General features: G+C 62.5%; 1 protein-coding gene across 10 annotated transcripts; it reads left to right on the top strand.

Moving 5' to 3' along the window:
• ARHGEF11 (Rho guanine nucleotide exchange factor 11) lies at positions 1-27,382 on the top strand. 10 transcript variants are annotated; one of them, XM_061357459.1, is made up of 41 exons: positions 1-158; positions 7,167-7,258; positions 7,509-7,607; positions 8,889-8,938; positions 9,024-9,081; positions 9,265-9,443; positions 9,537-9,608; positions 9,774-9,893; positions 10,119-10,173; positions 10,253-10,329; positions 10,771-10,908; positions 11,057-11,131; positions 11,363-11,464; positions 12,409-12,507; positions 13,251-13,293; positions 13,736-13,832; positions 13,922-14,044; positions 14,280-14,303; positions 14,669-14,813; positions 15,518-15,614; positions 16,131-16,160; positions 16,445-16,571; positions 16,809-16,988; positions 17,336-17,383; positions 17,861-18,048; positions 19,374-19,520; positions 19,913-19,992; positions 20,139-20,264; positions 20,342-20,459; positions 20,794-20,972; positions 21,067-21,142; positions 21,757-21,924; positions 22,020-22,107; positions 22,475-22,576; positions 22,735-22,811; positions 22,884-23,111; positions 24,294-24,515; positions 25,358-25,450; positions 25,796-25,962; positions 26,067-26,253; positions 27,239-27,382. In XM_061357459.1, the coding sequence occupies exons 1-41, from the start codon at positions 127-129 to the stop codon at positions 27,280-27,282; spliced, it is 4,452 nt and encodes a 1,483-aa protein (XP_061213443.1). In that variant the 5' UTR covers positions 1-126; the 3' UTR covers positions 27,283-27,382. The 10 variants fall into 10 exon arrangements, 9 of the variants coding, with proteins under 9 accessions (XP_061213443.1, XP_061213442.1, XP_061213441.1 ...); XM_061357458.1 differs by having other exon boundaries at positions 16,442-16,571; XM_061357457.1 differs by having other exon boundaries at positions 15,515-15,614.
• Positions 27,383-27,568: the final 186 nt, after the last annotated feature.

Here is a 27,568-nt window from a genome sequence, read left to right as displayed (position 1 = left end):
CGGGAGCGGAGCGGGGGCTCGGGCCCTGCCCCGAGGCCGCCCCCGCAGCGCCCGGCGATGGTGGCGGCCGGAGCGGGGCGGCGGCTCCCCGAGCCCTGAGCGCCGCGGGGCCGCGGGCGAGGCACCATGAGCGTGCGGCCTCCGCAGGCCCTCGACAGGTACGTGTGGGGCGGGGGGGGGGGGCAGCGGGGTTTGGGGTGAAACCGGGTGGGTTTGGGAGCGGGGAGGGCCCGCCCGCGGCCTTGGGGGGTCCCGGTGCCGCCAACCCCCCTCCGTTAAAGCGCTGCCCGAAGCCCCCCGTGCCCCAGCGGCAGGGCCGGGGCTGCTCCCGTGTTGGGACCGGGCACTCCCCGGCCCCGATCCCAGCGGGTTTAACCCCAGGCAGCAGCGAGGGGGTCTGGGCCCCGCCAGGGCTGGGATTGAAGGGCTCAAAGCCCATGGGATGTGCGCACCATTCCCTTGGGAATGGGAGATGAGGGTCCTGGAGCCTGGTCCCAGGGGCTTCCTGCAGTGTTTGGGAGCTGGGAACGGGTGCTTTGCTCCTCAGCACATCCCATTGGCATCCATGGCCCGGTGTCGGCGGCGGGCACGGGAGCAGGGATGCAAACCGGGGGGATAACCCCTGCATAAATCCCGTTTGGTTCGGGATGAGGCGAGGGATGGAGATGGGCTGGGAGCGTCCTGCTGCGGGCACGGAGCTTGCTCCCTCAGGAGCACGGGTTCCATCCATAGGGATGTGATGTCCGTTCCATAGGGATCATGGTGAGAAAGGTAGGGACAGGCCAAGGGGAATGGCTTTAACCTGCAGAGGGGACGTGGAGATGGGATCTTGGGAAGTTCTTCCCTGTGAGGGTGCTGGGACACTGGAATGGGTTGAATGGAGAAGCTGTGGCCGCCCCATCATGGGGCTTGGAGCCCGCTGCTCCAGTGGCAGGGGTCCCTGCCATGGCTTTAGATGGGCTTTAAGCATCCATTCCAACCCACTCCATGATCCCAAGACCCTATGATCCCTCCCATCCGTGCCCCTGGCCAAGAACAAGGGTTCCTGCTCACTTCCGGCTCAGGGCGCTGGGTGCTTTGGTGCTGAGTTGAGGATGCTCAGCGTGGGCTCCCTGCGGATGCTGCGGCTCCAGAAGGGGATTTGGTGCCTGGGAACGGGGTTGCTGCTGGGTTTCGCTGCCATCCCAGGCAGGGAAGCAGCGGGATTCACCCCGGGCAGCATTACCAGGCTTAAGTCTTCTCCCTGCTCTTTAAATAGCCGTGATCTCTGCTTTTTAAGGTCAGGAGCCTGCAGTGCCCCGGCTGGGCTGGGTGCCCAGGCCTCCTCAGCCACATAAAATGACTTAAAAAGGGTCAAAGTGTGGATTTCCCCCCAAAACCTGCTCCCAGCAGCCCCATCCTGCCCGCAGCACCAAGCAGACAGTGGTACCCAGGGCCCATGGATGTCCAGGCAGCATTATGGCTCCAGGCAGACCAGTGCTCACCAGTACAAGTGCAGCGCATCACTGGGGGCATCACCCATCAGGCTGCTGGATGTGGCTGGGCCATGGGTTTAGTCACCTCTAAAGGAGCCCATGGGAAGCATTCTGGGAGCAGCAATTCCCACTTGGAAAAGGTGTGAGCTGGGATGGGGTGGCTTTTGTTATAGGAGGAAGGTTGGGAAGAAAACATCCCTTGGGGGCAGGTTATTCCCTATCTCCGCGCCTGCCGCACAGCTCGCACCCCAAAGCGGTGCTGGCCAAACCAGATCTGCCAGTCTGTGCTCCAGGAGATGAGTGGCACCGTTAATGATTACACTGCCCGGCACTGGGATTGCTTGGGAAGGGCCTGGAGAGCTTGGGAAGGACCTGGAGATCCCGCAGTGTTCCCAGGAAACCACATAGTCCTTGGTGGTGGATTGGGATCCCGGCTCTGCTTTCCCTATGGGGCAGGGAGGGGATTTTGGTGGGAGGAAAGGGGGTTTGGAGCACTGCTGCTCTGGCCTCACGGCTGGTGGTGGTCCTGATGGATAACATCAATGGAGCAGGGCGTGCGTGGAGTGCTTGGCAAATGTTAGCTAATAGAGAAGCATGGGATCATGGAATGCTTTGGGTGGGAAGGGAGCTTAAAGCTCATCGAAAGCCATGGCAGGGACCCCTTCCACTGGAGCAGGATGCTCCAAGCCCCTGTGTCCAACCTGGCCTTGAGCACTGCCAGGGATGGGGCATCCAGAGCCTCAAGACACAGATCCCTGCTCACCCCTTCCTCCCTTCCTGTGCTCTTCCTCAGCTCTTGCTGGTCCCAGCGCTCCATCCCCATCCCTTTGGGTCTAATCCTGCTCCGGAGCTCCCGCAGCCTCCTCCGGGGTTGTTGGGGATGGCTCTGGGAGGGAGCAGGGTTCCCATGAGCCAGGCAGGCGTCACCACCGCGACACCCAACGGAGTCTGGGCTTTTCCTGCCCGTTGGGAATCAGCATCAGAATGTTGGGAATGGCGCCTGGAACGGGCAACGCTGCCGCGCTCCTTTGGCTTTCCCCGTTTAATTACAAGCCTTAATTTAAAGGGAGCTCCTGCAGGATCCTCTGTCTGCTGCCGGAGGGATCCTGGGATTCAAATCCACTTGGCCCTGGCGCCTACACGGGGCTTTGCATCTGATTTGCAAACTCAAGTTTGGCCCCGGCCGCCTCCCGAGGGCTGAGGCTTCACCAGGAGTTCCCCTGGGATAAAAGCAAGGAGAGGCCGAAGGGAAAAGCTCTGCTGCGGAATCCCAGACGGATCCAGGATGACTCCAGCCTCATGGATTCACATCTTGGCACTCACACAGAGCCACAGGGCGCTGCTGCAGAGCCACCGGGATCAGCACAGCCGGGATGGAGGCACCGGGCTCCTGATGCAGCACTGCACATCGGATGGGATCTGTTGGGAGTGGGAAACCTGTTGTGTGCTCCAGGGTGGGAAAAGAGGAGAGGAAAAGCGGATCTTGGGGCCTGAGGGTCAGTGCAGGCTGCCTGCAGCAGCCAGGAATGCCAGGAAGGGATATATCCCCCCTATCCTCATCCCAACAGCACCCAGCAAGGTTTAACTCTGCTTTGCCGCTCAAACTTCGAAGCACCCGCATCATTCCAAGCATCATTCCAAGCGACGGGGCTGCCCCAGCGCAGCAGCAGCGGGTGGCTTTGAGCCGGCATTCCCAGGGGACACAGAGCCCGTTCCCGGCGGGATGTGCGGGGCCATCCTCGGGAGATGCACGTCCCGGTTTTCCGCTGCGAGGCTGGAGCTGCTCCAGGCTGGACGCGTTCCCTGGGCCGCGGGAGGGGGCAGGGGAGGAAGCTGAATCATTTTGCTTTCTTTATTTATTTTTGAAGCTGAAATTCCTTCCTTCCTTCCTGTCCCCAGAATCCCAGTGTGTGGAATCGGCCACAAGGCTGTGGCCTGGGGAGAGAGCAGCCGGCTTTGGAGCGGGAGATGCCGGCTAATCCCGATGCGGGATCACCGGGCTGCGGTGGAAGCAGTGGCTCTGTTGCAGGAGGCATCCCACCACCACACTGATTCCCCTTTCCGTGTTGTGGGCTTTATCTTCCCATAGATATTCCCACTTTTCCCCTGCTGGTGGGCTGATGCTGTCCCCACCTGCATCCCTGCACGCTCCTAAAGGCAGCCGATTCCCAGGCATGCTCCGGTTTCCCTTCCCTGGAGCTGGGATCACAGGGAGCAGCCATTTGGAGACCTGGGAAGGAGAAGAGAATCAAGCTCCTGATGCTGGAGCAAAGCGCTTGGAGGGTACCCGCTCTGAGGATGCGATGCTCTTCTTCTCCTTCATCTTTGCCCTGTGTGATGCTCCCGATGGGGCAGCACCAGGGCTGTGCTTGTGATGGGTTCATTTCTCTCCTTGGTGTTCTTCTCTTCTGGCCTGGCTGGGGGCATCTTGCTCCTGGGGTGTGTTCCTGCAGAGTGAAGAGCTGTGATTTCACCAGAAGGAGCCAGAATTGGGAGTGATAAGCTCAGAGCAGGGCATAGGGGGGATCCTGCCCCTCTGCTGCGCTCTGTGAATGCACCCCCACCCCGCATCCTGCATCCAGCTCTGGGGCAGCAGCACCAGAGGGACGTGGAGCTGCTGGAGCGAGGCTATGGGGCTGCTGCGAGGGCTGGAGCAGCTCCCATAGGAGCCAGGCTGAGAGAGCTGGGCTGGGGCAGCCTGGAGAAGAGAAGGCTCCTGAAGGGGAGACCTGAGAGCAGCTCCAGTGCCTAAAGGGGCTGCAGGGAACCTGGAGAGGGGCTTGGGACAAGGGATGCAGGCACAGGGCAAGGGGAATGGCTTGAACCTGCCCGAGGGGAGACTGAGCTGAGCTCTTAGGCAGAAGCTCTTCCCTGTGAGGGTGCTGAGGCGCTGGCACAGGGTACCCAGAGAAGCTGTGGCTGCCCCATCCCTGGCAGTGCTCAAGGGCAGGTTGGACACAGGGGCTGGGAGCATCCTGCTCCAGTGGAAGGGGTCCCTGCCCATGGCTGCAGATGAGCTTTAAGGTCCCCTCCAACCCAGACCAGTCTGTGCATCTCTATAGCAGAAACCTCTGTGGGTTCCACTCAGAGCCTGGCCCCAGTGCTGGGGATGGGAGAATCCGGGGTGGCTGCAGAATTCCTCAGTTAGAACTTTTAGGACAACCCAAGGGGTGATCCTTAGGGCTGGAAACAGGCACCAGGGGCAGGGCTGCATCGGGCTGCCTGCCTTTGCTTCCCAGTGGCATGTTCGGGCTCTCCATAAGTCAATTAGGAAGCAGCTTATGCAAAGCCGAATTAAACTACTCTTTTAGACGGCAGTAAGCCAGCGCTGGCCCGGCTCCTTCCCACGGGATGGAAACACGGATCGGGGTTGGCATTTCCACTGGGGTGGCACTGGTGGCTCCTGGCTGGGCTGTTGGTCCTGGTACTGCTGGAGCTCCTAAGGAAGAGGCTTCATGAGCATCCCATGGTGTGGCAGCTTCTTAAGCCCTGGCATCCCATGCGGAAGGAGGAGCCGATGCTCCCTTGGCCTGGATCAGGCTGACCTGCCCCGAGCTGCCGGGTAATCCCATGGGGTTAATCCTGCACCCCCCCTTTGACTGACACAGGTGCCCTGGGCCCATCTTGGATTGCATTGAAACACAGGGAACTGGTCCCACTGCTGCCTGCAGCTCCTGGGAAAGCCCTTGGGATGCTTCAGCCCTTTCCCTGTCCCCGGTTCCCTTGTGCTGAGGTCCCACTTCAGCAAGTGAGGGCTGTGATGGAGGCAATGAGAGGTTGGACCGTAACGGTGGTGCAGGATTCGGGTTATCCAGGCAGCCTCCAGTGAGGTGTTTCCCAATACTCCTCTCCTGGAGCAGGGAAAGAGCTGCCTACAGGAGCGGGGCTGTTGGCTTTACCCCACTGCAGGCTCTGACTTATGGGGACCCTCCTGCTCGTCCCCTACAAACTGCTGCTCCGGGCTCCGTGGTCCTGCAGGGAAAGCAGGCTGGGGATGTTGCTGTAGGCAGGGGATGCTTCCCCAGCCTGCCCCCAGGCAGCCCTGCCCGTGGGGCGATGCCCTGGGCTGCACCATTGCCTCTTGATGTGTTTGTCTCCTCTTTCCACCCCTTCCCTTCCCTTCCCCGCTGCCCTCCGGGTGTCCCCTGTGCCACCCCTGTCCCTGTCCTGCGGGCAGCAAGCGGCAGCCTCGCGTGCCCAGGTAAGCGGGGTCGGGCTCGGGGGGCTCCTGCGCTCATCCTGCACCTCGCTTCATCGTGTGAGGCAGAGCCCGGCTGCTTCCCGATGGGAACACCTGCATTTCCTACCTCTTCCCGTTGCTTTCTGACCCGTCCAGGAGAGCTGGCGCTGGTTGGGTTGGGACAGCAGAGCCGGGATGTCATCCTTGGGGTGATGCTGGGAGCATGGAAAGGGAACACCTTCATTTCCTACCTCTTCCCGTTGCTTTCTGACCCGTCCAGGGGAGCTGGTGCTGGTTGGGTTGGGACAGCAGAGCCAGGATGTCATCCTTGGGGTGATGCTGGGAGCATGGAAAGGGAACACCTTCATTTCCTACCTCTTCCCATTGCTTTCTGACCCATCCAGGGGAGCTGGCGCTGGTTGGGTTGGGACAGCAGAGCCGGGATGTCATCCTTGGGGTGATGCTGGGAGCATGGAAAGGGAACACCTTCATTTCCTACCTCTTCCCATTGCTTTCTGACCCATCCAGGGGAGCTGGCGCTGGTTGGGTTGGGACAGCAGAGCCGGGATGTCATCCTTGGGGTGATGCTGGGAGCATGGAAAGGGAACGCCTTCATTTCCTACCTCTTCCCGTTGCTTTCTGACCCATCCAGGGGAGCTGGCGCTGGTTGGGTTGGGACAGCAGAGCCGGGATGTCATCCTTGGGGTGATGCTGGGAGCATGGAGTGGCACAGGGAAAGGGAACACCTGCATTTCCTACCTCTTCCCGTTGCTTTCTGACCCGTCCAGGGGAGCTGGTGCTGGTTGGGTTGGGACAGCAGAGCCGGGATGTCATCCTTGGGGTGATGCTGGGAGCATGGAGTGGCACAGGGAAAGGGAACACCTGCATTTCCTACCTCTTCCCATTGCTTTCTGACCCGTCCAGGGGAGCTGGCGCTGGTTGGGTTGGGAGAAGGAGCGACAGGACAGCAGAGCCGGGATGTCATCCTTGGGGTGATGCTGGGAGCATGGAAAGGGAGCCCCTCTCCTGTAACAGCAGCGAGGGGACGTGCGGTGCCCCTTGGATGCACAGAAATGAGCCCAGCATCCCGAGCCTCACTGCAGGGCTCAGGAGGCTCAGCGGGATGTCTGCTGTCTGCCTGTTGTCTGCCTGTTGTCTGCCTGTTGTCTGCCTGTGTCTGCCTGACCCATCCCTCACGCTGCTTCTCTGAGCCCGGTGGCTGAGCTCCATCCTGTCCATGCTGCATGGCACCTCCCTGCCCTCGCCTGTCACCTCCCCACTGGCAAACACAAGATTCCAGAGCCCTGGAGTCTCCTCTGGGGCTCCCTGTGGTGGGGAAGGGAGAGGAGCCTCTTCCCGGGACAGGCGATGGCAGGGACGTGCAGCACTCCCTGTGCCGGCTGCTGTCACCTTCCAGCTCTGCATTTCCTTCTCCCAAGCCCAAAGGAGCCGGGGATGGGGCTGGCTCCATCCGGATGTCCCTGTCCCTGATCCCTGCTCTTCCTCCCCAGGTTAAGCAGCCTGTCTTCCCTGGGTGACTCTTCCTCCGAGCGCAGGTCTCCGGGGCACCGCCGCCAGCCCTCCGACTCCTCCGAAACCACAGGTAGGTTCCCCGGTGCCTCCTGATGCTTCCCTTGTCCCTTTGGGGACCCTTCACGGTCACCCAGGACGGGCTGCAAGTGCATGGGGATCCCAATGGGGTTGGGAACGCTGCACCCCAGGGACTGAGGCTCTTGCCACCAGCACCCCAGGGCTCGGAGCAGGGACATCACAGAGGGAGGCTGGAGGTGAGGATGGCTCCACCGTGCCCCCGAGGCCTCAGGCTCACTGGTTCTGCTCCTGCTCCCATGCAGGCCTGGTCCAGCGCTGCGTCATCATCCAGAAGGACCAGCATGGCTTCGGCTTCACCGTCAGTGGGGACCGCGTCGTCCTGGTGCAGTCGGTGCGGCCAGGTGAGAGCCGCTGCGGCCCCGGGGCTCCCCTTGCCCCTTGTGGGTCCTTCCTAAGAGTTCCGGGCTCGGGGTCTCGCTGCAGCCTGGAAGCAGGGAATGGGTTGGGTGGGAAGGGAGCTTAAGGCTCATTCAGTTCATGGGCAGGGACACCTCTTGGAGCAGGTTCAAGCCATTCCCCTTGCCCTGTCCCTGCATCCCTTGTCCCAAGCCCCTCTCCAGGTTTCCTGGAGCCCCTTTAGGCACTGGAGCTGCTCTGAGGTCTCCCATTCCTGCAGCAGAGGGGGAGCATCCCCTCCATGACCTGCTGCTCACTTGGGATGGATCAGCCAGGATGGGCAGGACAGAGCAGACTGAGGGCGAGCTCCCCACATCCATGCCGCTCCCTGCACATCCCGGGAGCCGTGGCTGGGATGGGAATTCCCTTTGCAGCTCCCTGCTCCTGGCGTTGCTCTCTAATGGCTTTGCGGGGTGGCAGGGCTGGGAGCAGCAATTGAAACAGACAATGAGCTGCTTATTTTACAGCGGATGTTCCCACCTCCTCCCCCTTCCCCTCTCCAGCCCCAAAGCCAGGAAAAACGGGAATCTAGGAAAGGGAAAACGCTGAGTGCTTCCAGGGCAGGTTAACACTGCGGTGTCTCCGTTCGCATTGAGAGCCCCCCACATCACCCCCTGTCCTGGGTTCAGCAATAGCAGGGGCTCAGGTTGAGGGGACAGGGACCATGTCCGTGGTGCAGGACATCCCAGGGTCCTGTCCCCCCTTTCTCCACATTTGCCAATGAGGAGATGGTTGAAGCTGGAAGAATCCGAACAATCCAAGGCACTTTCCGCTGCTGTGGCTCAGGCCCTGGCTTGGGAGTTGAGCCTCATGGAAACATTTTCCTCTTGGTTTTGGCTGGAGGAAAAGTGGATTTTTTGTGTATTCCAACCTCGGAGCGTTGTTAAAGAGCAGGGGCAGAGGAGGCAGAGTGGAGCTGCCTTTGGATCCAGGCATGTGGATGTGTTGGAGCCAACCTGGATGGGGGGGTAACAGGTTGGGGCCCTGCCTTCCACCCCGAATCAGATGGGAAAGGCTGGGGGAGCAGAAGAGCTCGTCTGGATGAGCTGGGAGCATAAAGCACCCAAGGCTCCATCACCTTGTCCCATGGCTGTGTGCACCCATAGGTGCCTGCTGGCCCCCATGTCCCCACCCTGGCACAGGACGTGCTGAGAGGACCTGGGACCAGCAGGAGCGGGGCTGTGGGCTCTGTTTGCTGACTCCTGTCTCTGCTCCCTGTGTCACAGGGGGAGCAGCCATGAGGGCCGGGGTGCAAGAGGGGGACCGCATCGTCAAGGTGAGCATCTCCCCATTGCCACCCTGCCCATGGGGCCCTGTGCCCCCTGTCCCCAGCCTGCCTGAGCCCCGCTCTCCTCTCCCAGGTGAACGGCACCATGGTGACCAACAGCTCTCACCTCGAAGTGGTCAAGTTAATCAAGTGTGAGTACGGGCAGGGAGCTGGGGGGGGCACTTCCCACCCCAAGCCACCACATCAGAGGTGGCCTCACTGCTCATGGAGGTGCCCCATTACAGGGATGTGCCCGTCCTCTGCTGCCAGTGCCTATGGGGTGTCTCAGGTGCAGGGCCTGGGTCGGTCTCACCCTCCCTTCCCTGTTGTTGCAGCCGGTGCCTACGTCGCCCTGACCCTCCTGGGCTCCCCCCCTCCATCCGTGGGGCTCCCCAGTTCTCAGCAGGACGTGAGCACGGCCGGGGCTCCCCGTGTCCCCCCCGCCTGTCCCCCTCCGCCGCCTCCACCACCACCCCCTCTGCCGCAGCGCATCACCGACCCCAAACCCCTGCAGGTACCAACCCCTTCCATGCTCCCACTGCTCCATGTGCGGGGCAGGAGGAGGGCAAAGCCCAACGTGGCTCTTTGCATCCCTCCCACCGAGCAGGACCCCGAGGTCCAGAAGCACGCCACGCAGATTCTGCGCAACATGCTGCGGCAGGAGGAGGCAGAGCTGCAGGTACAGCACCGCATGGGGCTGCTTTGGTGCTGGGCTGGCTCCCCAGGCCCTGCAGCACAAGCTGGGCAAGCTGCAGCCCGCTGGGCCACCGGACCTGCCCCAGGTGGGCGGTGGGATGGGGTCTGGGGGGCTCTGTGAGTGTCGTGGTGCTGTCTCTTCACACAGCGCTTCTATGAGGCTTACAGCAGGAACCCGGCCACAGCAGTGGAGGAGCAGATCGAGGGAGCCCGGCGGAGGGTGAGCCAGCTCCAGCTGAAGATCCTGCAGGAGACCGGTGGCTCCATGGTAAGGGACATCAATGGGGGTCCTCCCGGCTCCCTCTGAGCCTGGTTGGAGCACGGGGAGGCCCTTGCAAGGTGATGGGCACAGCTCTGGAGGCTGCTGTGGGGTGGGAGCTGCTGCAAGGTGATGGGCACAGCTCTGGAAGCTGCTGTGGGGTGGGAGCTGCTGCACTGGCACATCATGGGCAGGGGTTATCCCGCTGGTCCAGCACAGCTCCTCCCATTGCAGGATCCGGGACGGCTCTGCAGTGACTCTGGCTTGGCTGCTTTCAAGGTGGTGGAAGGTGAGTTGTGGTGCTGCCTCCCACCATCCCCATGTCCCCGGCTCCTCAACTCACGGCTCAGTCTCTCCTCTGCTTCCAGGACGCCTCTCCCTGGACTCACAGGATGGGGACAGCGGGTTGGAGTCCGGGACAGAGCGATTCCCATCCGTGAGCGAGGTGAGAGCCATGGGAATGCTGCATCCCCAAGGCTTGGAGCAAGCTGCTCCAGTGGAAGGGGTCCCTGCCCTTGGCAGGGGGTTGGAACTGGATGAGCTTTAAGATCCCTTCCAACCCAAGCCATTCCATGATTCCATCCCATGACTCTCCTGGAAGCACTGGTGGCTCTGTGCATCTGCAGGTCTCAGGGTCCTGCCTTTCCCATCACAGGGATCAGTTGTCACCTGAACAAACTGACTTGAGTAGCGCTCTCTGTATTCCTTGCCCTTGGAATGCTTCCCCTGCTCTGGTTGCCCCCCAAGTGAAGGCTGCCCCAAACCTTCCTGTGGTCCTCATTTAAAGCCTCTCTGATGGCCCCTGGGGGGTTTGGTGGGTCGGGGGTCCCGGGGCCTGTCCCCTTCATGCTGCCCCACGGCCCCTGACTCCGGTCACCCCGAGCAGGTCTCCCTGAACCGCAACTCGGTGCTGTCCGACCACGGCCTCGACAGCCCCAGGACATCCCCGGTCATCACGGCCCGGCTCTTCCAGCACCACCGGCGCCAGGGCTCCGACACCCCCGGCACCCCCCTGCCCGAGCAGGTGGGTTGGGAACAACCTGGGGCTCCCACAGTGGCTGCTGGACCCGACCAGACCTGGTCCGAGGCTCCCATGGGTGCTGCAGGGAGGGTGAAGGTGCCCCCCCGGTGCTGGGTGCCTGGCTCCTGACTCTGGCCCCTGTCCCTGGCAGGGCTTGGACCGCACGGGACGACCCCTGATCATCGGGCCAGAGGAGGATTGTGACCCCGGGTACTTCAATAACGAGGTAATGGTGCCCAGAGCTTGCTTTTGGGGGGCTTTGTCCCTCTCCTTGGGGGACAGCGCTGTCACCATCGCACATGGGGCCTGTTTTGGTGGCATTTAGAAACCCTCCATCCAAGCTGGTCTGAAGGAGGAGGGTGCTTGGGTGGGAAGCAGGAGCTGGGGTTCACCCCGGTGCTGAGCTGTGGGCCGGGCTCCTTTCCTTCCTGACTGGCTCTGTCTCCTCTGCTCCCAGTGCGACTCCCTCTTCCAGGACCTGGGCAAGCTCAAATCCCGGCCGGCGCACCTGGGGGTCTTCCTGCGCTACATCTTCTCCCAGGCAGACCCCAGCCCCCTGGTAAGGGACCCACCAGTGCCACTGAGCAGGGCAGGGGGGAGATGGAGCCGTGTGTTTGGCACCGTCCACTCCTTCATGGAATCATGGAATGGGTTGGGTTGGAAGGGACCTGAAAGCTCCTCCAGCCACTGCCATGGGCAGGGAGCCCTTCCACTGGAGCAGGATGCTCCAAGCCCCTGTGTCCAACCTGGCCTTGAGCACTGCCAGGGATGGGGCAGCCACAGCTTCTCCATTCAACCCATTCCAGTGTCCCAGCACCCTCACAGGGAAGAACTTCCCAACATCCACCCTAAATCCCCCCTGTTCCAGTCTGAACCCATCACCCCTTGTCCGGTCGCTCCAGTCCCTGATGAAGGCCCCTCTCCAGCATCCTTGCAGCCCCCTTCAGACACTGGAAGCTGCTCTGAGCTCTCCACAGCTTCTCTTCTCCAGGCTGAGCAGCCCCAATGTTCCCAGCCTGGCTCCTATGGGAGCTGCTCCAGCCCCTGCTCATCCTCTGCCTCCTCTGCACTTGCTCCAACAGCTCCATGTCCTTATGCTGAGGACACCAGAGCTGCACCCAGTGCTGCAGGGGGGTCTCCCAGAGCAGAGCAGAGCAGAGGGGCAGGATCCCCTCCCTGCCCTGCTGCTCACCTCCTGCTGATGCCGCCCAGCACAGGGGGGTTTGGGGCTGCTTTCCTCACTGGGGAGCTCTGGTGGCTCCGGGCACTGCTCCCTGCACCCTCCTGGTCTCTGCTGCCTGCTGCAGGCTGCTGCCAGCCCGTGCTCCCCACCCACAGAGGGAAGCCCAGCGCTCCCTCCCCTTCCTCCAGGCGTGGCACAGGGGTGCTGCCCTCCCAGACCCCACAGCGTTTCCTGTGGCATGGCTCAGCCCTGAGCCTTCCTCCTCCCCACTTCCCACCTCTCCCCCTCCGCTGCCCCCCTCAGCTCTCCCCTCCTTGCAGCTCTTCTACTTGTGCACCGACGTTTGCCAGCAGACCACAGGCAAGGACTGCCGGGGCTTGGGGAAGGACATCTGGAACATCTTCTTGGACAGGAGCGCGGTAAGGGCAGGGCTGAGCCGGGAGCCAGCACAGGAGTCCTTGGCCCTGCTGGGGACCCATCGCGGCCCTTGCACTGGGGTGCTTTCAGGGCTGGTTTGCCACTGGCACCGCTTTGCTGCTGCTGGTTCCTCTGGGTCGGGGCAGGCGGTTGCAGCAGGCGTTGCACAACTGGGGCAGCACTGGAGAGGGGGGCCCTGCGGGGGAGCGGGGCTCCAGGCGCTCCTCGTCGTGCTCCTTCGTTGGAGGGAGGAGGATCCCATTGTGCTGCTGCACGTGGGGATGGATTGGGTGCTGGGTGCTGGGATGAGTGCTGGGTGCTGGGATGAGTGCTGGGATGCGCTGGGTGCTCGGATAAGTGCTGGGATGCGCTGGGTGCTGGGATGAGTGCTGGGATGTGTTGGGTGCTGGGATACGCTGGATGCTGGGATGAGCACTGGGTGCTGGGATGTGTTGGGTGCTGGGATACGCTGGGTGCTGGGATACGCTGGGTGCTGGGATGAGCACTGGGTGCTGGGATGAGTGCTGGGATGCACTGGGTGCTGGGATGAGCACTGGGTGCTGTGATGAGCGCTGGGTGCTCGCTGTGGGAGATGCCCAGCTCCCCCCTCTCTGCTGCAGAGCTCGCCATGGGGTGATGGTGCAGGGGCACAGGGCACCCTCCCCACCCTGCCCCGAGGGTGCCCCCAGCCCTGCACTGGAAGGGGAGCCGGGTGCTGAGCTCCTCTTGTGCCTTCCCTCCGCAGCCTCTCCGGGTCAAGGTGGCCGAGCAGCTCCTGGCTGAGATCGGTGAGTGAGCGGCCCCGCCGGCCCCTTCCCCTCCCAGGGGCTCTTCATTGGGATGCAGGTCCAGATCCCAAAGGATTTCTGCAGCACTTGGCCCCTGCCAAGGTTTGGGAATGGGGCTCTTGAGCTCTTCCCAGGGCTCCTGTTACAGGCAGTGTCTCAGTCTGGGTGTGTGAACTGGAAACCAGTTAGCAAGGGGCTGGGCTCTGCAGGGAGAGGCTCCGTGGTCTCCCTTTTGCCCCGCTCTGCCCAAGGGCCTGAGGCTTCCAGAATCCTGCAATCCTGGTGTGGATGGGGTTGAAGGGACCTTAAAGCTCATCCAATCCCAACCCCTGCCATGGGCAGCGACACCTCCCATAGGAGCAGCTTGCTCCAAGCCCCATCCAGAAGATCCCCTGTGCCCTTCCTTGCCTGCTGTGACCCTGCTGCTCCTCTCCCATCCCAGAGACCCGGCTGCGGAATGGGGATGACGTCCGAGCCGCCCTCTTTGAAGCCCAGGAGATGGTGATGCCCGAGATCCAGGAGCAGATCCAGGACTACCGGTGGGTGCAGCAGCCCAGGAGCTCAATGGGCTCCTGCCCGTGCCAGTGGCCACTGCCTGGGCTCATGGCCTTGCCCCTGACCCCCACAGAACCAAGCGCACCATGGGCCTGGGCAGTCTCTATGGGGAGAACGACCTCCTGGACCTGGATGGGGACCCCCAGAAGGAGCGGCAAGTGGCCGAGAAGCAGCTGGCCCAGTTGGGTGACATCCTGTGAGTGCTGGTGCCACCCTGCCCTGTGCATTGGGAAGCATCTCTCCGCTCGGATGCGGGGCAAGGGCATTGGGAAGGGGCTTGGCTCTGCTCCTTGATCCTGCCCCATCCCCACTGCTGCCATGGGAGAGGTGGGAAGGAGAGTTTGGAGCAGGGGCAGTGAGGGGTGGAGGGCACCCAGGAGAGGAGCCTGTTCCTAGCAAGCTCGTTCATCCCTCCCCTCCTCTCTTTCCAGGTCCAAGTATGAAGAGGACAGGAGGTGAGTGGCCCCAGGGCACAGCGGGAGCGCATCCAGATGTGGCTGCCTTAGAGCTCATAGCTGGGGAGGCAAAAGGAGTCACAGGAGCATCCTCTTCCCATGGCAGGCGTATCCCTGTGGGCTCCTGGGTGGCCCTGGGGAAGGGTGGACACTGACCTCAGGGTCCCAGGGTGCTGGGTGCAGCCCCAGCTCACCCTCCTGAGCTCTTATTGCCTTTCCTCCTTTCTCCTTTGCCCTGCATCCCTTGGGCATCCTCTCCTGCCTGGAATGGACCCTCTCTGCCCCCAGAGTCCCATGGGACATCCCAGCCTCCCCCAGTGCCTCCCAGAGCTGGATCTCCAGCCTCACGCTCTGCTCTCTTGCAGCTCCCCCATGGCCTTCGCCCTCAGCACCTACATGAACCACGCAGGCATCCGCAGCCGCGAGCCCCGGGCAGCCGGCGCCAGCGAGAAGGCCCCGTCCCTCCCGGACAGGGACAAGTGGCTCCCGTTCTTCCCCAAGGCCAAGAAGGTGGGAGGCTGCTGGGGCATGGAACCATGGAATGGGTTGGGGTGAAGGGACCTGAAAGCTCATCTAAAACCACAGGCAGGGACCCCTTCCACTGGAGCAGGATGCTCCAAGCCCCTGTGTCCAACCTGGCCTTGAGCACTGCCAGGGATGGGGCAGCCACAGCTTCTCCATTCAACCCATTCCAGTGTCCCAAAACTCTCACAGGGAAGAACTTCCCTATATCCAACCTAAATCCCCCCTGTTCCAGTCTGAACCCATCACCCCTTGTCCGGTCGCTCCAGTCCCTGATGAAGGCCCCTCTCCAGCATCCTTGCAGCCCCCTTCAGACACTGGAAGCTGCTCTGAGCTCTCCACAGCTTCTCTTCTCCAGGCTGAGCAGCCCCAATGTTCTCAGCCTGGCTCCTATGGGAGCTGCTCCAGCCCCTGCTCATCCTCGTGGCCTCCTCTGCACTTGCTCCAACAGCTCCATGTCCTTATGCTGAGGACACCAGAGCTGCACCCAGTGCTGCAGGGGGGAAACTTCTGCAGCAGCCCAGGGAGCAGCCCTCCAGGGATCCACTTGTCCCCCTGTGTCTCAGCTGCTTAATACCAGAGCCAGATCCCAGCCCCATCCTTTCCCAAGTGGTTCCAGCATGGCCAAGGCTGGGGACGCCCTTGGTGCCCCCCATGGTGTTTACCAGTGTCCCTCTGGGCTGTCCCAGCAGAGCAGCAGCACGAAGAAGGACAAGGATGCCATGGAGGACAAGAAGCGCAACCCCATCCTCAAGTACATTGGGAAGCCCAAAATCAGCTCCCAGAGCAGTGAGTACTGGGGGCTCCTGGGGTGCTGCACCCACAGCTCCTCGGCTGCCTGGGGGAGCAGCAGCGTGCCCAGGGCCCATTGGAACCTCTCTCAACCCTCTGTGCTCCCACATGGCTCTGAGGGAGAGGGAAGGGAGCGGAACAGAGCTCTCCCCATAGATTTATAGGTTAGGGGCTGCTGACAGCATCTTAAAAGGGCCACAGCTCCCAGGGGTTGAGGTAGCATCAGTGAGCGTGGACTCATGGAATCAATCTGGTTTAAGCTCATCAAGCCCAACTGTTCTGCACCACTACCAAGGCCACCACTAAGCCATGGCACTGAGGGGCTCATCTGTGGTCCCATGGAGAGCAACCATGTGCCTGTGTGTGTGTGTGTGCACACGTGTGTGCCCCCATTCCTCCTCCTCCCCTTCTGCTTTCAGTTCTCATGCACTGCCTCACCCATCCCCTCTTTGCCTCCTCCGTTGCCAAGGTGCAGGGTTGAGTTGACATCTCATTTTTGTTTTTCCCTTCCAGCATTTCATGTCCCTTTGTCCCCTGTTGAAGGTAAAAGGCCTCTTCTTTCGTTTGCCCTTCACCTCATGTGCTTAGTTTTCTTTTATGCCCCCCCATCCCCGAGCTACCCCAGTGTTGTTGCACCGGGTGTTGGGTGGGCTCAGGGTCTGGGCTGAGCATCAGCATCCCTGCTGCCTGCTCACCCCATCTCCCCATGGAGCCTGGGATGCCCTCAGTGATGCTCACCAGTGCTTGGCCACGGGGTGGGCAGCAGCACCAGCATCTCCTCCCGGCCCCCCCTCACTGCTCTCCCCTCCTTGCTCTGGTGCCAGCAGTCAAACCCGGCAATGTGAGGAACATCATCCAGCACTTTGAGAACAACCAGCACTGCGAGAGCCAGGAGCCCGGCTCCCAGCGCCTCTCCACCGGCAGCTTCCCCGAGGACCTGCTCGAGTCGGACAGGTGGGACATGGGCACAGTGGGGAGCAGCTTGGGGGTCCCACAGTGGGTTTGCAGGGATGCCCCTGCTTGTTCTGCCCTTAGAATCATGGAGTTGGGTTGGAAGGGACTTAAAGCTCCTCCAGCTCCACACGGGGACCCCTTCCACTGGAGCAGCTTGCTCCAAGGCCCTGTGTCCAACCTGGCTTTGACCAGGGATGGGACAGCCACAACCTCCTTGGGCTCTGTCTCCCCCTGCAGCTCCCGTGCTGAGGTCAAGCTGGGCCGCTCCGAGAGCTTGAAAGGTCGGGAAGAGATGAAGAAATCCCGGAAGGTGGAAAACGTTCCCCGGTCCCGCAGCGACGTGGACATGGATGCGGCGGCCGAGGCCACCAGGCTCCACCAGTCAGCATCATCCTCTGCTTCCAGCTTGTCCACGAGGTGGGAGGCACCAGCCAAGCCCCCAGGAAGGGCAGAGCTGGGGTCCTATGGAGGTATTGGCTTCAAAGGGGAGCTGGGATGGGCAGGACTTGCAAAGCTGAACCCCTTGGGTCAAGGCCAGGCCCGGCCGTGCAGTGGGATGTGCCTGGCCCTGGATGAGGTTTTCCAGGGTAAAGCAGAGTGAATTGGGCTTCAATTCCCATTTGTATCCCAAACCCCTCTCGCAGCGGTGGCGCCAGCCCCGGATGCATCAGGCCTTAGGGAAGCGGTGCTGGGTGCTGCCCCATGGGTAGGAGAGGGGCTGGGATGCTGGGACACGAGGGTGACTTCTCCCAATGCCTCCCCAGGTCGCTGGAGAACCCGACCCCTCCGTACACGCCGAAGATGGGGCGCAGGTGAGTGGCCCAGCCTTGCTCTCGGTGTCTGTACCGCGCTGGGGCCCCTTTCCTTCAGAGCAGGAGGTCACTGTAGGGGAGTGCTGGGGCTGTGCCCCCACTTTGGGGCTCCCAAAAGAGGGTCTCCTCTGTCCCTTCCTAGCTTGGCCCTGCCCATCAGCGAGCCTTGACAGAGCACAAGGGGAGGCAGTGCCCTAGGGGGAGTCCCCCCTTAGTTCTCCATCCTCCTGGGGCGAGGGGGCAGCTCTGTTCCCTTGTGTCTCACGCAGGAGCTAAAAGGACCTATGTAGATGTCTGCTGGGGGACCTAGTCTGTTAGCTCAAGAGTCAGAGGCTCTGTACTTCTTGTGCTGAAGGCCCCGGGTTCAAGCCCAAATAGGGCCCAGGTAGATATTGGCTGTGCTGGGAGCTGCGGGGTTGGGCTGCCTGGATGCGGGTGGCTGCAGAGGACTCCCACCGCCGCCTTTCCCCCCCCCAGGAGCATTGAATCCCCCAACCTGGGCTTCGGCGTGGATCCCTTCCTGCCTCACCTCCTGGAGGACGAGCAGGGGCAGCTCTCGGACCTGGAGCCCGAGCTGGACACCCAGAACTGGCAGCACTCGGTCAGCAGGGAGCTGGTGGCCAACCTGCCCCAGAAGGAGATCGACCGGCAAGAGGTCATCAATGGTAAGGAGGCGCCGGGCACCCTAGGGGCATGAGGGGCACCCGAGGGGCATGAGGGGCACCCGAGGGACATGAGGGGCACCCCAGGGACATGAGGGGCACCATAGGGACACGAGGGGCACTCTAGGGACATGAGGGGTACCATAGGGACATGAGGGCACTATAGGGACACAAAGGGCACCTTGGGGACACGAGGGGCACCCCAGTGACACAAGGGGCACCCCGGGGACATGAGGGGCACCCCGGGGACACGAGGGACACCCTGGGGACACGAAGGGCACCGTAGGGACACGAGGGACACCCCAGAGACAAGAGGGGCACCCCAGGGACACGAGGGGCACCCTAAGGACACGAGGGGCACCCCAGTGACATGAGGAGCACCCCGGGGACACGAGGGGCACCCTAGGGACACAAAGGGCACCTTAGGGACACGAGGGGCACCCCAGGGACACGAGGGGCACCCCAGGGACACGAGGGGCACCCTGGGGACACGAGGGGCACCCTAGGGACACGAGGGGCACCGTAGGGACACGAGGGGCACCCCAGGGACACCAGGAGCACCATAGGGACACGAGGGGCACCTTGGGGACACGAGGGGCACCTTGGGGACACGAGGGGCACCCTAGGGACACGAGGGGCACCCCAGGGACACGAGAGGGACCTTGGGGACACGAGGGGCACCTTGGGGACACGAGGGGCACCGTAGGGACACAAGGGGCACCGTAGGGACACAAGGGGCACCCTAGGGACACGAGGGGCACCCTAGGGACACAAGGGGCACCATAGGGACACGAGGGGCACCATAGGGACACGAGGGGCACCATAGGGACACAAGGGGCACCCCAGGGACACGAGGGGCACCCTAGGGACACGAGGGGCACCATAGGGACACGAGGGGCACCATAGGGACACAAGGGGCACCATAGGGACACAAGGGGCACCCTAGGGACACGAGGGGCACCTTGGGGACACGAGGGGCACCCTAGGGACACGAGGGGCACCTAGGGGACACGAGGGGCACCCCAGGGACACCAGGAGCACCATAGGGACACGAGGGGCACCTTGGGGACACGAGGGGCACCCCAGGGACACCAGGAGCACCATAGGGACACGAGGGGCACCCTGGGGACACGAGGGGCACCGTAGGGACACAAGGGGCACCATAGGGACACGAGGGGCACCTTAGGGACACAAGGGGCACCCTAGGGACACAAGGGGCACCCTAGGGACACAAGGGGCACCATAGGGACACGAGGGGCACCATAGGGACACGAGGGGCACCTTGGGGACATGAGGGTCCCTTCTCCACCCCTGTGCCTTCCGCGCAGAGCTCTTTGCCACCGAAGGCTCTCACCTCCGCATCCTCCGGGTCCTCGACCTCCTCTTCTACCAGCGGCTGAAGAAGGAGAGCCTGCTGTCCCGGGAGGAGCTGGCGCTGCTCTTCCCCAACCTCCCTGACCTGATAGAGATCCACAGTAAGCCCCTTCCCATTGGGTTGTGCTGGGAGCATCCCCTCTGCGGTGGGAGCAGAGCATTCCAGAGCAGCCCTGCTGATAGCATGGCATCATCACTGCTCCAGTCTTCCCATTCCCTCTACTGGGAGCAATCCAGAGCCTGCTTTTCCCAGGCTGTGCCAATGCCTGTGTCTGGGATGCCTGGGCAGCACCAGCCCTTGCTGTAGCCCTTCCAGGACCTGCTTTTGGTGTCCCACTCCCTGACACTGAAGCCCATCAGGCTCTCAGCTCCTCCTGCCCGTGGCCAAGAGCTGGCAGGGACCCTGTGGGGCAGGCAGCTCATGGGGGGGCTCACACTGGTGGCCCTGGCCCCTTGTTCATGGGAGTCCTGTCTATCCCCTATCCCCCTGCAGATTCTCTCTCTGAATCCATGAAGAAGCTCCGGGAAGAAGGACCAATCATCAAGGAAATCGGGGATCTCATGCTGTCTCGGGTGAGGGGCGCAGGGCCCTCTAGCATCAAGGGGGTGTCCTCTCTAAGGGAGGTGGAGGTGACCCCACGCTGTCCCCTGGCTGTGCTTGGAGCTGAGGGCCAAGCCTGGGGGAGCCTGAGCCCCGTTTTCCCCTATCCCCCCCCCAGTTCGACGGCCTGGCCAAAGAGGAGATCCAGCAGGTCGCTGCTGACTTCTGCTCCTACCAATCCATTGCCCTTGAGCTCATCAAAACCAAGCAGCGCAAGGAGACCCGCTTCCAGCTCTTCATGCAGGTTGGCCCTTGTCCTGGTGCTCCCCTGGCACCCCATGATCCCCCCTCAAGGCTTCCACCCTCTTCCCTCCACCGCAGGAAGCAGAAAGCAACCCCCAGTGCCGGCGCCTGCAGCTCAAGGACTTGATCATCTCGGAGATGCAGCGCCTGACCAAGTACCCGCTGCTGCTGGAGAACATCCTCAAGCACACCGAGGGTAGGGGATGGGGGCACTGGGGGTGGCCCCCACGCTGCTCGGCTCCGTGCTCCCATCTCCAGCCCACCCTGCCCATCCTCAGGCTCTCCCACGAGGCTCCTGCCTCTCTGTTGCCATCCAAAGGGTGGTGGGGAGGGACCTGGGGCCTTCCCAGCTGGAAGAGCCAAGCCGGGGGAGTGCTGGGGGTGGGAAACATCCCCCTCTTCTCCCTATGGAGCTGTGGGTTGGCAGCATTCAGTGCCTGGGATGCTGGTGGGAGCCGTGGCAGCAGGATGGGGCCAGCGCCATGGCTGGGGGGGTGCTGAGCCCCTGTCCCCGCTGTGTGCCATGGCAGTGGGCACCTCGGAGCACGAGAAGCTGTGCCGAGCGCGGGACCAGTGCCGGGACATCCTGCGGCACGTGAACGAGGCCGTGAAGCGAGCCGAGAACCGGCACCGCCTGGAGGGCTACCAGAAGCGCCTGGATGCCACCTCCCTGGAGAGGACCAGCAACCCCCTGGCTGCTGAGTTCAAGGTACCCCCAGGTCCCTGCAGCACCCAGGGGGCTCTGGGAGGGGGGGGGCCGCACATCCCAGCCCATGCTCAGCTCCTGCTGTGGCTTCCCACAGAGCCTGGACCTCACCTCCCGGCGCATGATCCATGAGGGGCCGCTCAGCTGGCGCGTCAGCAAGGACAAGACTGTGGGTATGGAGGGCGTTCCATGGGGCTCTGAGCGCAGGTCCGGGGTACTCGGTGGGAGAGGGAGGTGGAGCTGATGGAGCAAGTGCAGAGGAGGCCACGAGGATGAGCAGGGGCTGGAGCAGCTCCCATAGGAGCCAGGCTGAGAACACTGGGGCTGCTCAGCCTGGAGAAGAGAAGCTGTGGAGAGCTCAGAGCAGCTTCCAGTGTCTGAAGGGGGCTGCAGGGATGCTGGAGAGGGGCCTTCATCAGGGACTGCAAGGGGTGATGGGTTCAGACTGGAACAGGAATTTAGGGTGGATATCAGAAGTTCTTCCCTGTGAGGGTGCTGGGACACTGGAATGGGTTGAATGGAGAAGCTGTGGCTGCCCCATCCTTGGCAGTGTTTGATCTTTAAGGTCCTTTCCAACCCAAACCTTTCCCTGATTCTATGGACCTTCCCCATCACCCGGTACCAGCAGCTCCTGCATCCTCAGATCCCCCAGGACATGGGCACTTCACCTCCAGCCCGGCAGCATTACAGGGACTCCCTTAGCCCCCCTTAGCTATGGGGCCATCATCCCTCTTGGCCACAAGGCAGGAGGTTCCCTGGTTGAGTCCCATCTCCTCTCCCACCCCAGACCTGCACGTGCTGCTCCTCGAGGACCTCTTGGTGCTGCTGCAGAAACAGGATGAGAAGCTGGTGCTCAAGTGCCACAGCAAGACAGCGCTGGGCTCCTCGGACAACAAGCAGACCTTCAGCCCCGTCCTCAAGCTCAACTCAGTGCTCATCCGCTCCGTGGCCACAGGTCAGAGCAAGGGGAAGGCAATGGGGACCCTGTGTCCTGTGACCCTGTGGGTCGGGGTGAAGCCCGTGCTCGTTCTGACCTTCCTCATCGTGCAGATAAACGAGCCCTCTTCATCATCTGCACCTCGGAGCTGGGCCCCCAGATCTATGAGCTGGTGGCACTGACGTCCTCCGAGAAGAACACGTAAGGAGCGTGGGGATGGGGATGGGGATGGGGGGGGATGGGGACAGACGGGGATGGGGATGGGGACGGGGATGAGGATGGGGATGGGGACGGGGAGGGGGATGGGGATGGGGATGGGGATGGGGACGGGGACGGGGACGGGGACGGGGACGGGGATGGGGATGGGGATGGGGATGGGGATAGGGATGGGGAATGGGGATGGGGAGAGGGATGGGGATGGGGATGGGGATAGGGATACGGATGGGGATGGGGATGGGGACGGGGATGGGGATGGGGATGGGGATGGGGACGGGGATGGGGATGGGGATGGGGATGGGGATGGGGGCCCGGACCCCGGGGGAGCTGACAGGGTCTCTGGCCCCTGCAGGTGGATGGAGCTGCTGGAGGAGGCGGTGCAGAGCGCCACCAGGAACGCCACCTTCCCCCCCAAGCGCCGCACACCGGAGCCTGCCCGTGCTGCAGCCTCAGGGTGAGCATCCCGGTGCCGTGCTCTGGGCATGGGGGGGGTGAGGAGGGGGGGTGCGATGGGCACCGGGCTCCCACCTGCTCATGGGGGGGGGCTCCAGTGGTGGCAGCCCCCAGCTCCTCCTCTCTCCTAATGCGCCGTCTCCATCCTCATCCTCGCAGCCTGGTGCTGCAGGACCCCGACGTCTCCCCCATGCTGGCCCGAGGCTCTGGAGCAGAGGCAGGGGATTGCTGCTCAGGTGAGAGCTGCCCCAGCCCTGCTGCTCCCGGGGAGGCAGGACGTGGGTCTCACCTCTCCCCTGCTCCTGCAGCAGAGCTCAGTGCCCCCGCGCTGCTGGGCAGGGGGAAGCCCCCCGAGGAGCCGCTGAGCAGCGAGGTGGAGGAAGGGGAGGAGGAGCTGCCCGCAGCCCCCCTGCCCACAGGGGCTGCTGTGGGGGTGCCTGACCCCCACCCCGCCGAGCAGCTGGGGCCCCCCATGTGTCTGCTGCTCCCGGGGCCTGGCAGTGCAGAGGGGCTGGCAGAGGCGGCGCTGGAGGATGGTGAGTGCCGTGGAGAGCCCCTCTCCTTCTCTTCCTCCTTCTCTTCCTCCTCCTTCTCGTTCTTCTCTTCCTCCTCTTCCTCCTTTTTTCCTCCTCCTTCTCCTTCTCTTCCTCCTTTTCTTCCTCCTTCCCCTCCTTTCCTCTTTCTCTTCCTCTTTCTCCTCTTCCTCTTTCTCCTTGTCTTCTTCCTCTCATCTCCTTCCCCTCCTTCTCTTCCTGCTTCTCCTCTCCTTCTCCGCCTTACTTCTTTTCTTCCTCTTTCTCCTTCTCTTCCTCCTCCTCGTCTTCTCCTCCTTCTTCTCTTCCTGCTTCTCCTTCTGTCCTTGTCCTCCTTTCCTCCTCTCCTTTCCTTTCTCTTCCTCCTTCTCCTCCTCCTCTTCCTTCTTCTCTCCTCCTTTCCTCCTCCTTCTCCTTTCCTCCTTCTCCTCTCCTTCTCTTCTTCCTTCTCCTTCTTTTCCTCCTTCTCCTCCACTCCTTCTCCTTCTTTCCTTCTCTTTTCCACCTTCTCCTCTCCTTCCTCTCCTCCTTTCCTCCTCCTTTCCTCCTTCTTCTCCTCCTTCTCTTTTTCCTTCTCTTTTTCCTTCTTCTCTTCCTCCTCCTTCTACTTATTTTCCTCCTTCCCCTCCACTCCTTCTCCTTGCCTTCTCTTTCTCTTCCGCCTTCTTCTCCTTCTTTTCCTCTTTCCCCTCCTTTCCTCTTTCTCTTCCTCTTTCTCCTCTTCCTCTTTCTCCTTGTCTTCTTCCTTCTCATCTCCTTCTCCTCCTCCTCTTCCTGCTTCTCCTCCTCTCCTTTTCCTCCTCCTTCTTTTCTTCCTCTTTCTCCTTCTCTTCCTCCTCCTCTTCTTCTCGTCCGCTTCTCCTCCTCCTCTTCTCCTCTTTTCCTCCTCCTTCTCTTCCTGCTTCTCCTGCTTCTCCTTCTCCTCTCCTTGTCCTCCTTTCCTCCTCCTCTCCTTTCCTTTCTCTTCCTCCTTCTCCTCCTCTTCCTTCTTCTCTCCTCCTTTCCTCCTCCTTCTCCTTTCCTCCTTCTTCTCCTCCTTCTCTTTTTCCTTCTCCTTCTCTTCCTCCTCCTTCTACTTCTTTTCCTCCTTCTCCTCCTTTCCTCCTCCTCCTCCTCTTTCTCCCCTTTCCTCCTCCTCCCTTTCCCCCATGGAGGCTCTGACCCGAGCTCTTTCCCCCTCGCCAGTGGAGAGCCTGCGGGTGCTGCTGCTGCGGCGGCTGGGGCCGGGCCGGGAGGCGGAGCCCGAGGACGAGCTCACCCCCACGCCGTCGGTCAGCGGGGCCGCGGGCCAGGCCTGGGACTCGGCCCTGCAGGAGGCGCTGCCGGAGCCCCCCGAGGACGCGGAGCCCCCGGACGGGACGGGACCGGGGCCGGGACCCGCCGAGGAGCTCAGAGTGGTCCGGAAAGGTGGCGGGAGGGGGCTTGGATGGGCAGGAACGGGGGGGCCCCCTTCGCCTCCTCCCTCCTCTTCCTCCTCCTCTTCCTCCCTCCCCTCCCCTCTCCCTGACCTGCCCCTGGCTGGGATTTGGGGTCTCGCTGCCACCTTCCCAAGTGAGCGCTGCTGGATCGGGGCTGGGGGCTCACAATGTGGGGCTGAGGGATGCAGGTGAACCCCCTCTGTCCACTGTGCACCCCAGGGTGCAGGGGCTTGCGTGGGTGCTGGGGGGTACTGGTGGTGGGATGCTGATGAATACTGGTGATTGGGTGCTGATGGGTGCTGGTGGTGGGATGCTTATGAGTACTGGTGATTGGGTGCTGGTGGATACTGGTGGTTGGGTGCTAATGGGTGCTGGTGGTGGGATGCTTATGAGTACTGGTGGTTGGGTGCTGATGGATACTGGTGGTGGGATGCTGATGAATACTGGTGGTTGGGTGCTGGTGGATACTGGTGATTGGGTGCTAATGGGTGCTGGTGGTGGGATGCTGATGAATACTGGTGATTGGGTGCTGGTGGATACTGGTGGTGGGATGCTGATGGGTGCTGGTGGTGGGATGCTGACGAATACTGGCGATTGGGTGCTGGTGGTGGGGTGCTGACGAATACTGGTAATTGGGTGCTGGTGGATACTGGTGGTGGGATGCTGATGGGTGCTGATGCTGGGGTTCTGGTGCTGGGATACTGATGGGTGCTGGTGGTGGGATGCAGAGAGATACTGGTGCTGGGATACTGGTGATAGGGTTCTGCTGATGGGTGCGGGCCCTGCTCACCCCCTTTCCCCGACCCCCCCCTCTCTTTTCGGGGTGCACAGCCCGGGCAGAGGGGGGCAAGGAGGCCACGCCCTCTCCAGGTAGCAGCCAATCAGAAACTGAGCTGCAGGAAGGAGGCGGAGCTAATGTAGATGGTAAAGAGCCCTCCCTCCCCATGTCCCGGTGTCCCCATTGTCTGAGTGTCCCCATTGGTGTCCCTGTAGGGCCTCATCCTCTAATGGCACATGAGTCCCTGGTGGGGGGGCCAGTGGCATTCGGGGGGACCTGTCCCCACACCCCCCCCACACTGTCCCATGGCCAGGGCCACCCAGTGCCACCACAGCCGGGCCGGGAGCGAGCTGGGGCCGGGTCTGTGTCCTTATCCCACCCCAAAGGGACACATCCTACATGGGGGGGGACACACAGCAAACCCCCCCCATGACACCACCAGCACCGCCCCATGGGTCCCTGCCCCCTAACGCTGCTCATCCCCTCCCCAGGCAACTATTTCTATGTGAGCATGCCCATGGGGCTGCCCTCGGTGCCCCCCCCGAGCCCCCCCCGGGAGCCACCGGCCCGGCCGAGCCCCCCCGAGGCTCCCCCGGGGGACGTGGACCTCATCTTCCGCACCATCGAGCAGCTCACGCTGAAGCTCAACAGGCTCAAGGTGAGCCCCAGGCCGGGCATGGGGAGATGGGGGGGGGGCACATTATGGGGGGGCCATTGGGTGTTGTGTCCCCCCCCCTCCATGACCCCATTTCTCTGTTCCAGGCTGTGGAAAGAGCCCATCGGGAGCTGCTGCGGTCGCTGGGGCACAGCTCCTCAGCCGATGCCACCCCCCTGGGGGGCTCAGCCCCAGAGATGGAGCCATGGGGCCAACAGCCCCCCAGCCCCGACAGCGACAGCCCCTTGTCCCGCGCACTGCGGAGCCTGCAGGGGCCCGCCACCAGTGCCCCAGGTAAGAGCCCCCCTCCATCCCATCACATCCCCAAATCGCTTCCATGCAGATCCCCCCCTCTCCATCCCATCATATCCCCCCATCACTTCCATGCAGAGCCCCCCTCCATCCCATCATATCCCCATCACTTCCATGCAGAGCCCCTGTCCATCCCATCATATCCCCATCACTTCCATGCAGAGCCCCCCTCCATCCCATCATATCCCCATCACTTGCATGCAGAGCCCCCCCCTCCATCCCATCACATCCCCCCATCACTTCCATGCAGAGCCCCCCTCCATCCCATCACATCCCCCCATCACTTCCATGCAGAGCTCCCTCTCCATCCCATCATATCCCCATCACTTCCATGCAGAATTCCCCTCCATCCCATCATATCATATCCCCCCATCACTTCCATGCAGAGCCCCTCTCCATCCCATCACATCCCCCCATCAATTCCATCCAGATCCCCCCTCCATCCCATCACATCCCCCCATCACTTCCAAGCAGAGCCCCCCTCCATCCCATCATATCACCCCATCACTTCCATGCAGAGCCCCCCTCCATCCCATCATATCCCCCCATCACTTCCATGCAGAGCCCCCCTCCATCCCATCACATCCCCCCATCACTTCCATGCAGAGCCCCCCTCCATCCCATCGTATCCCCATCACTTCCATGTGCCCCCCTCCATCCCATCATATCCCCATCACATCCATGCAGATACCCCCCTTCATTCCATCACATCCCCCCATCACTTCCATGCAGAGCCCCCCTCCATCCCATTGTATCCCCATCACTTCCATGAGCCCCCCTCCATCCCATCATATCCCCATTGCTTCCATGAGCCCCCGTCCATCCCGTATCTCCATCACTTCCATGTGCCCCCCTCCATCCCATCATATCCCCATCACTTCCATGCAGAGCCCCCCCCTCCATCCCATCATATCCCCCCCCTCTCCATCCTCCCCCCCATTCCTCACCCCTCTCCCCTCTCTTCCAGGCTCCAGAGCCCCCCTGGCTGAGGCCCCCCCTCCTGACCTTTAGCAGCAGTGGGGCCCCCCCTTGAGCCCCCCCTGCTGTGGGCTGGGCTGGCAGGAGGGAGCCCCCATGGGCCCCCCCATGGCACCCATCGGGCCCCCCCATGGCACCCATGGGCCCCCCATGGCACCCATCGGCCCCCCCATGGCACCCATCGGGGCCCCCCATGGCACCCATCGGGCCCCCCATGGCACCCATCGGGGCCCCCCCATGGCACCCATCGGGCCCCCCCCATGGCACCCATCGGGCCCCCCATGGCACCCATGGGCCCCCCCGCGGGAGCTGGATCCGG

This window comes from Neopsephotus bourkii, unplaced genomic scaffold (genome assembly GCF_033783945.1).
Source record: "Neopsephotus bourkii isolate Nb327-2 ecotype Australia unplaced genomic scaffold, CSIRO-AGI_Nbou_v1 NB_896, whole genome shotgun sequence".
NCBI classification, from domain to species: Eukaryota; Metazoa; Chordata; class Aves; order Psittaciformes; family Psittacidae; genus Neopsephotus; species Neopsephotus bourkii.
The sequence above is the reverse complement of the archived record's forward strand: the minus strand, read 5'-3'. Positions and strand labels throughout refer to the sequence as shown.

Excerpts from the sequence above, each read along its gene's own strand:
- ARHGEF11 (XM_061357456.1), top strand. The coding sequence starts at position 127 with ATGAGCGTGCGGCCTCCGCAGGCCCTCGACAG. Across the intron at positions 7,259-7,508 it reads CGACTCCTCCGAAACCACAG|GCCTGGTCCAGCGCTGCGTC; the intron begins GTAGGTTCCCCG and ends GCTCCCATGCAG. Across the intron at positions 11,465-12,408 it reads AGGCAGACCCCAGCCCCCTG|CTCTTCTACTTGTGCACCGA; the intron begins GTAAGGGACCCA and ends CCCTCCTTGCAG.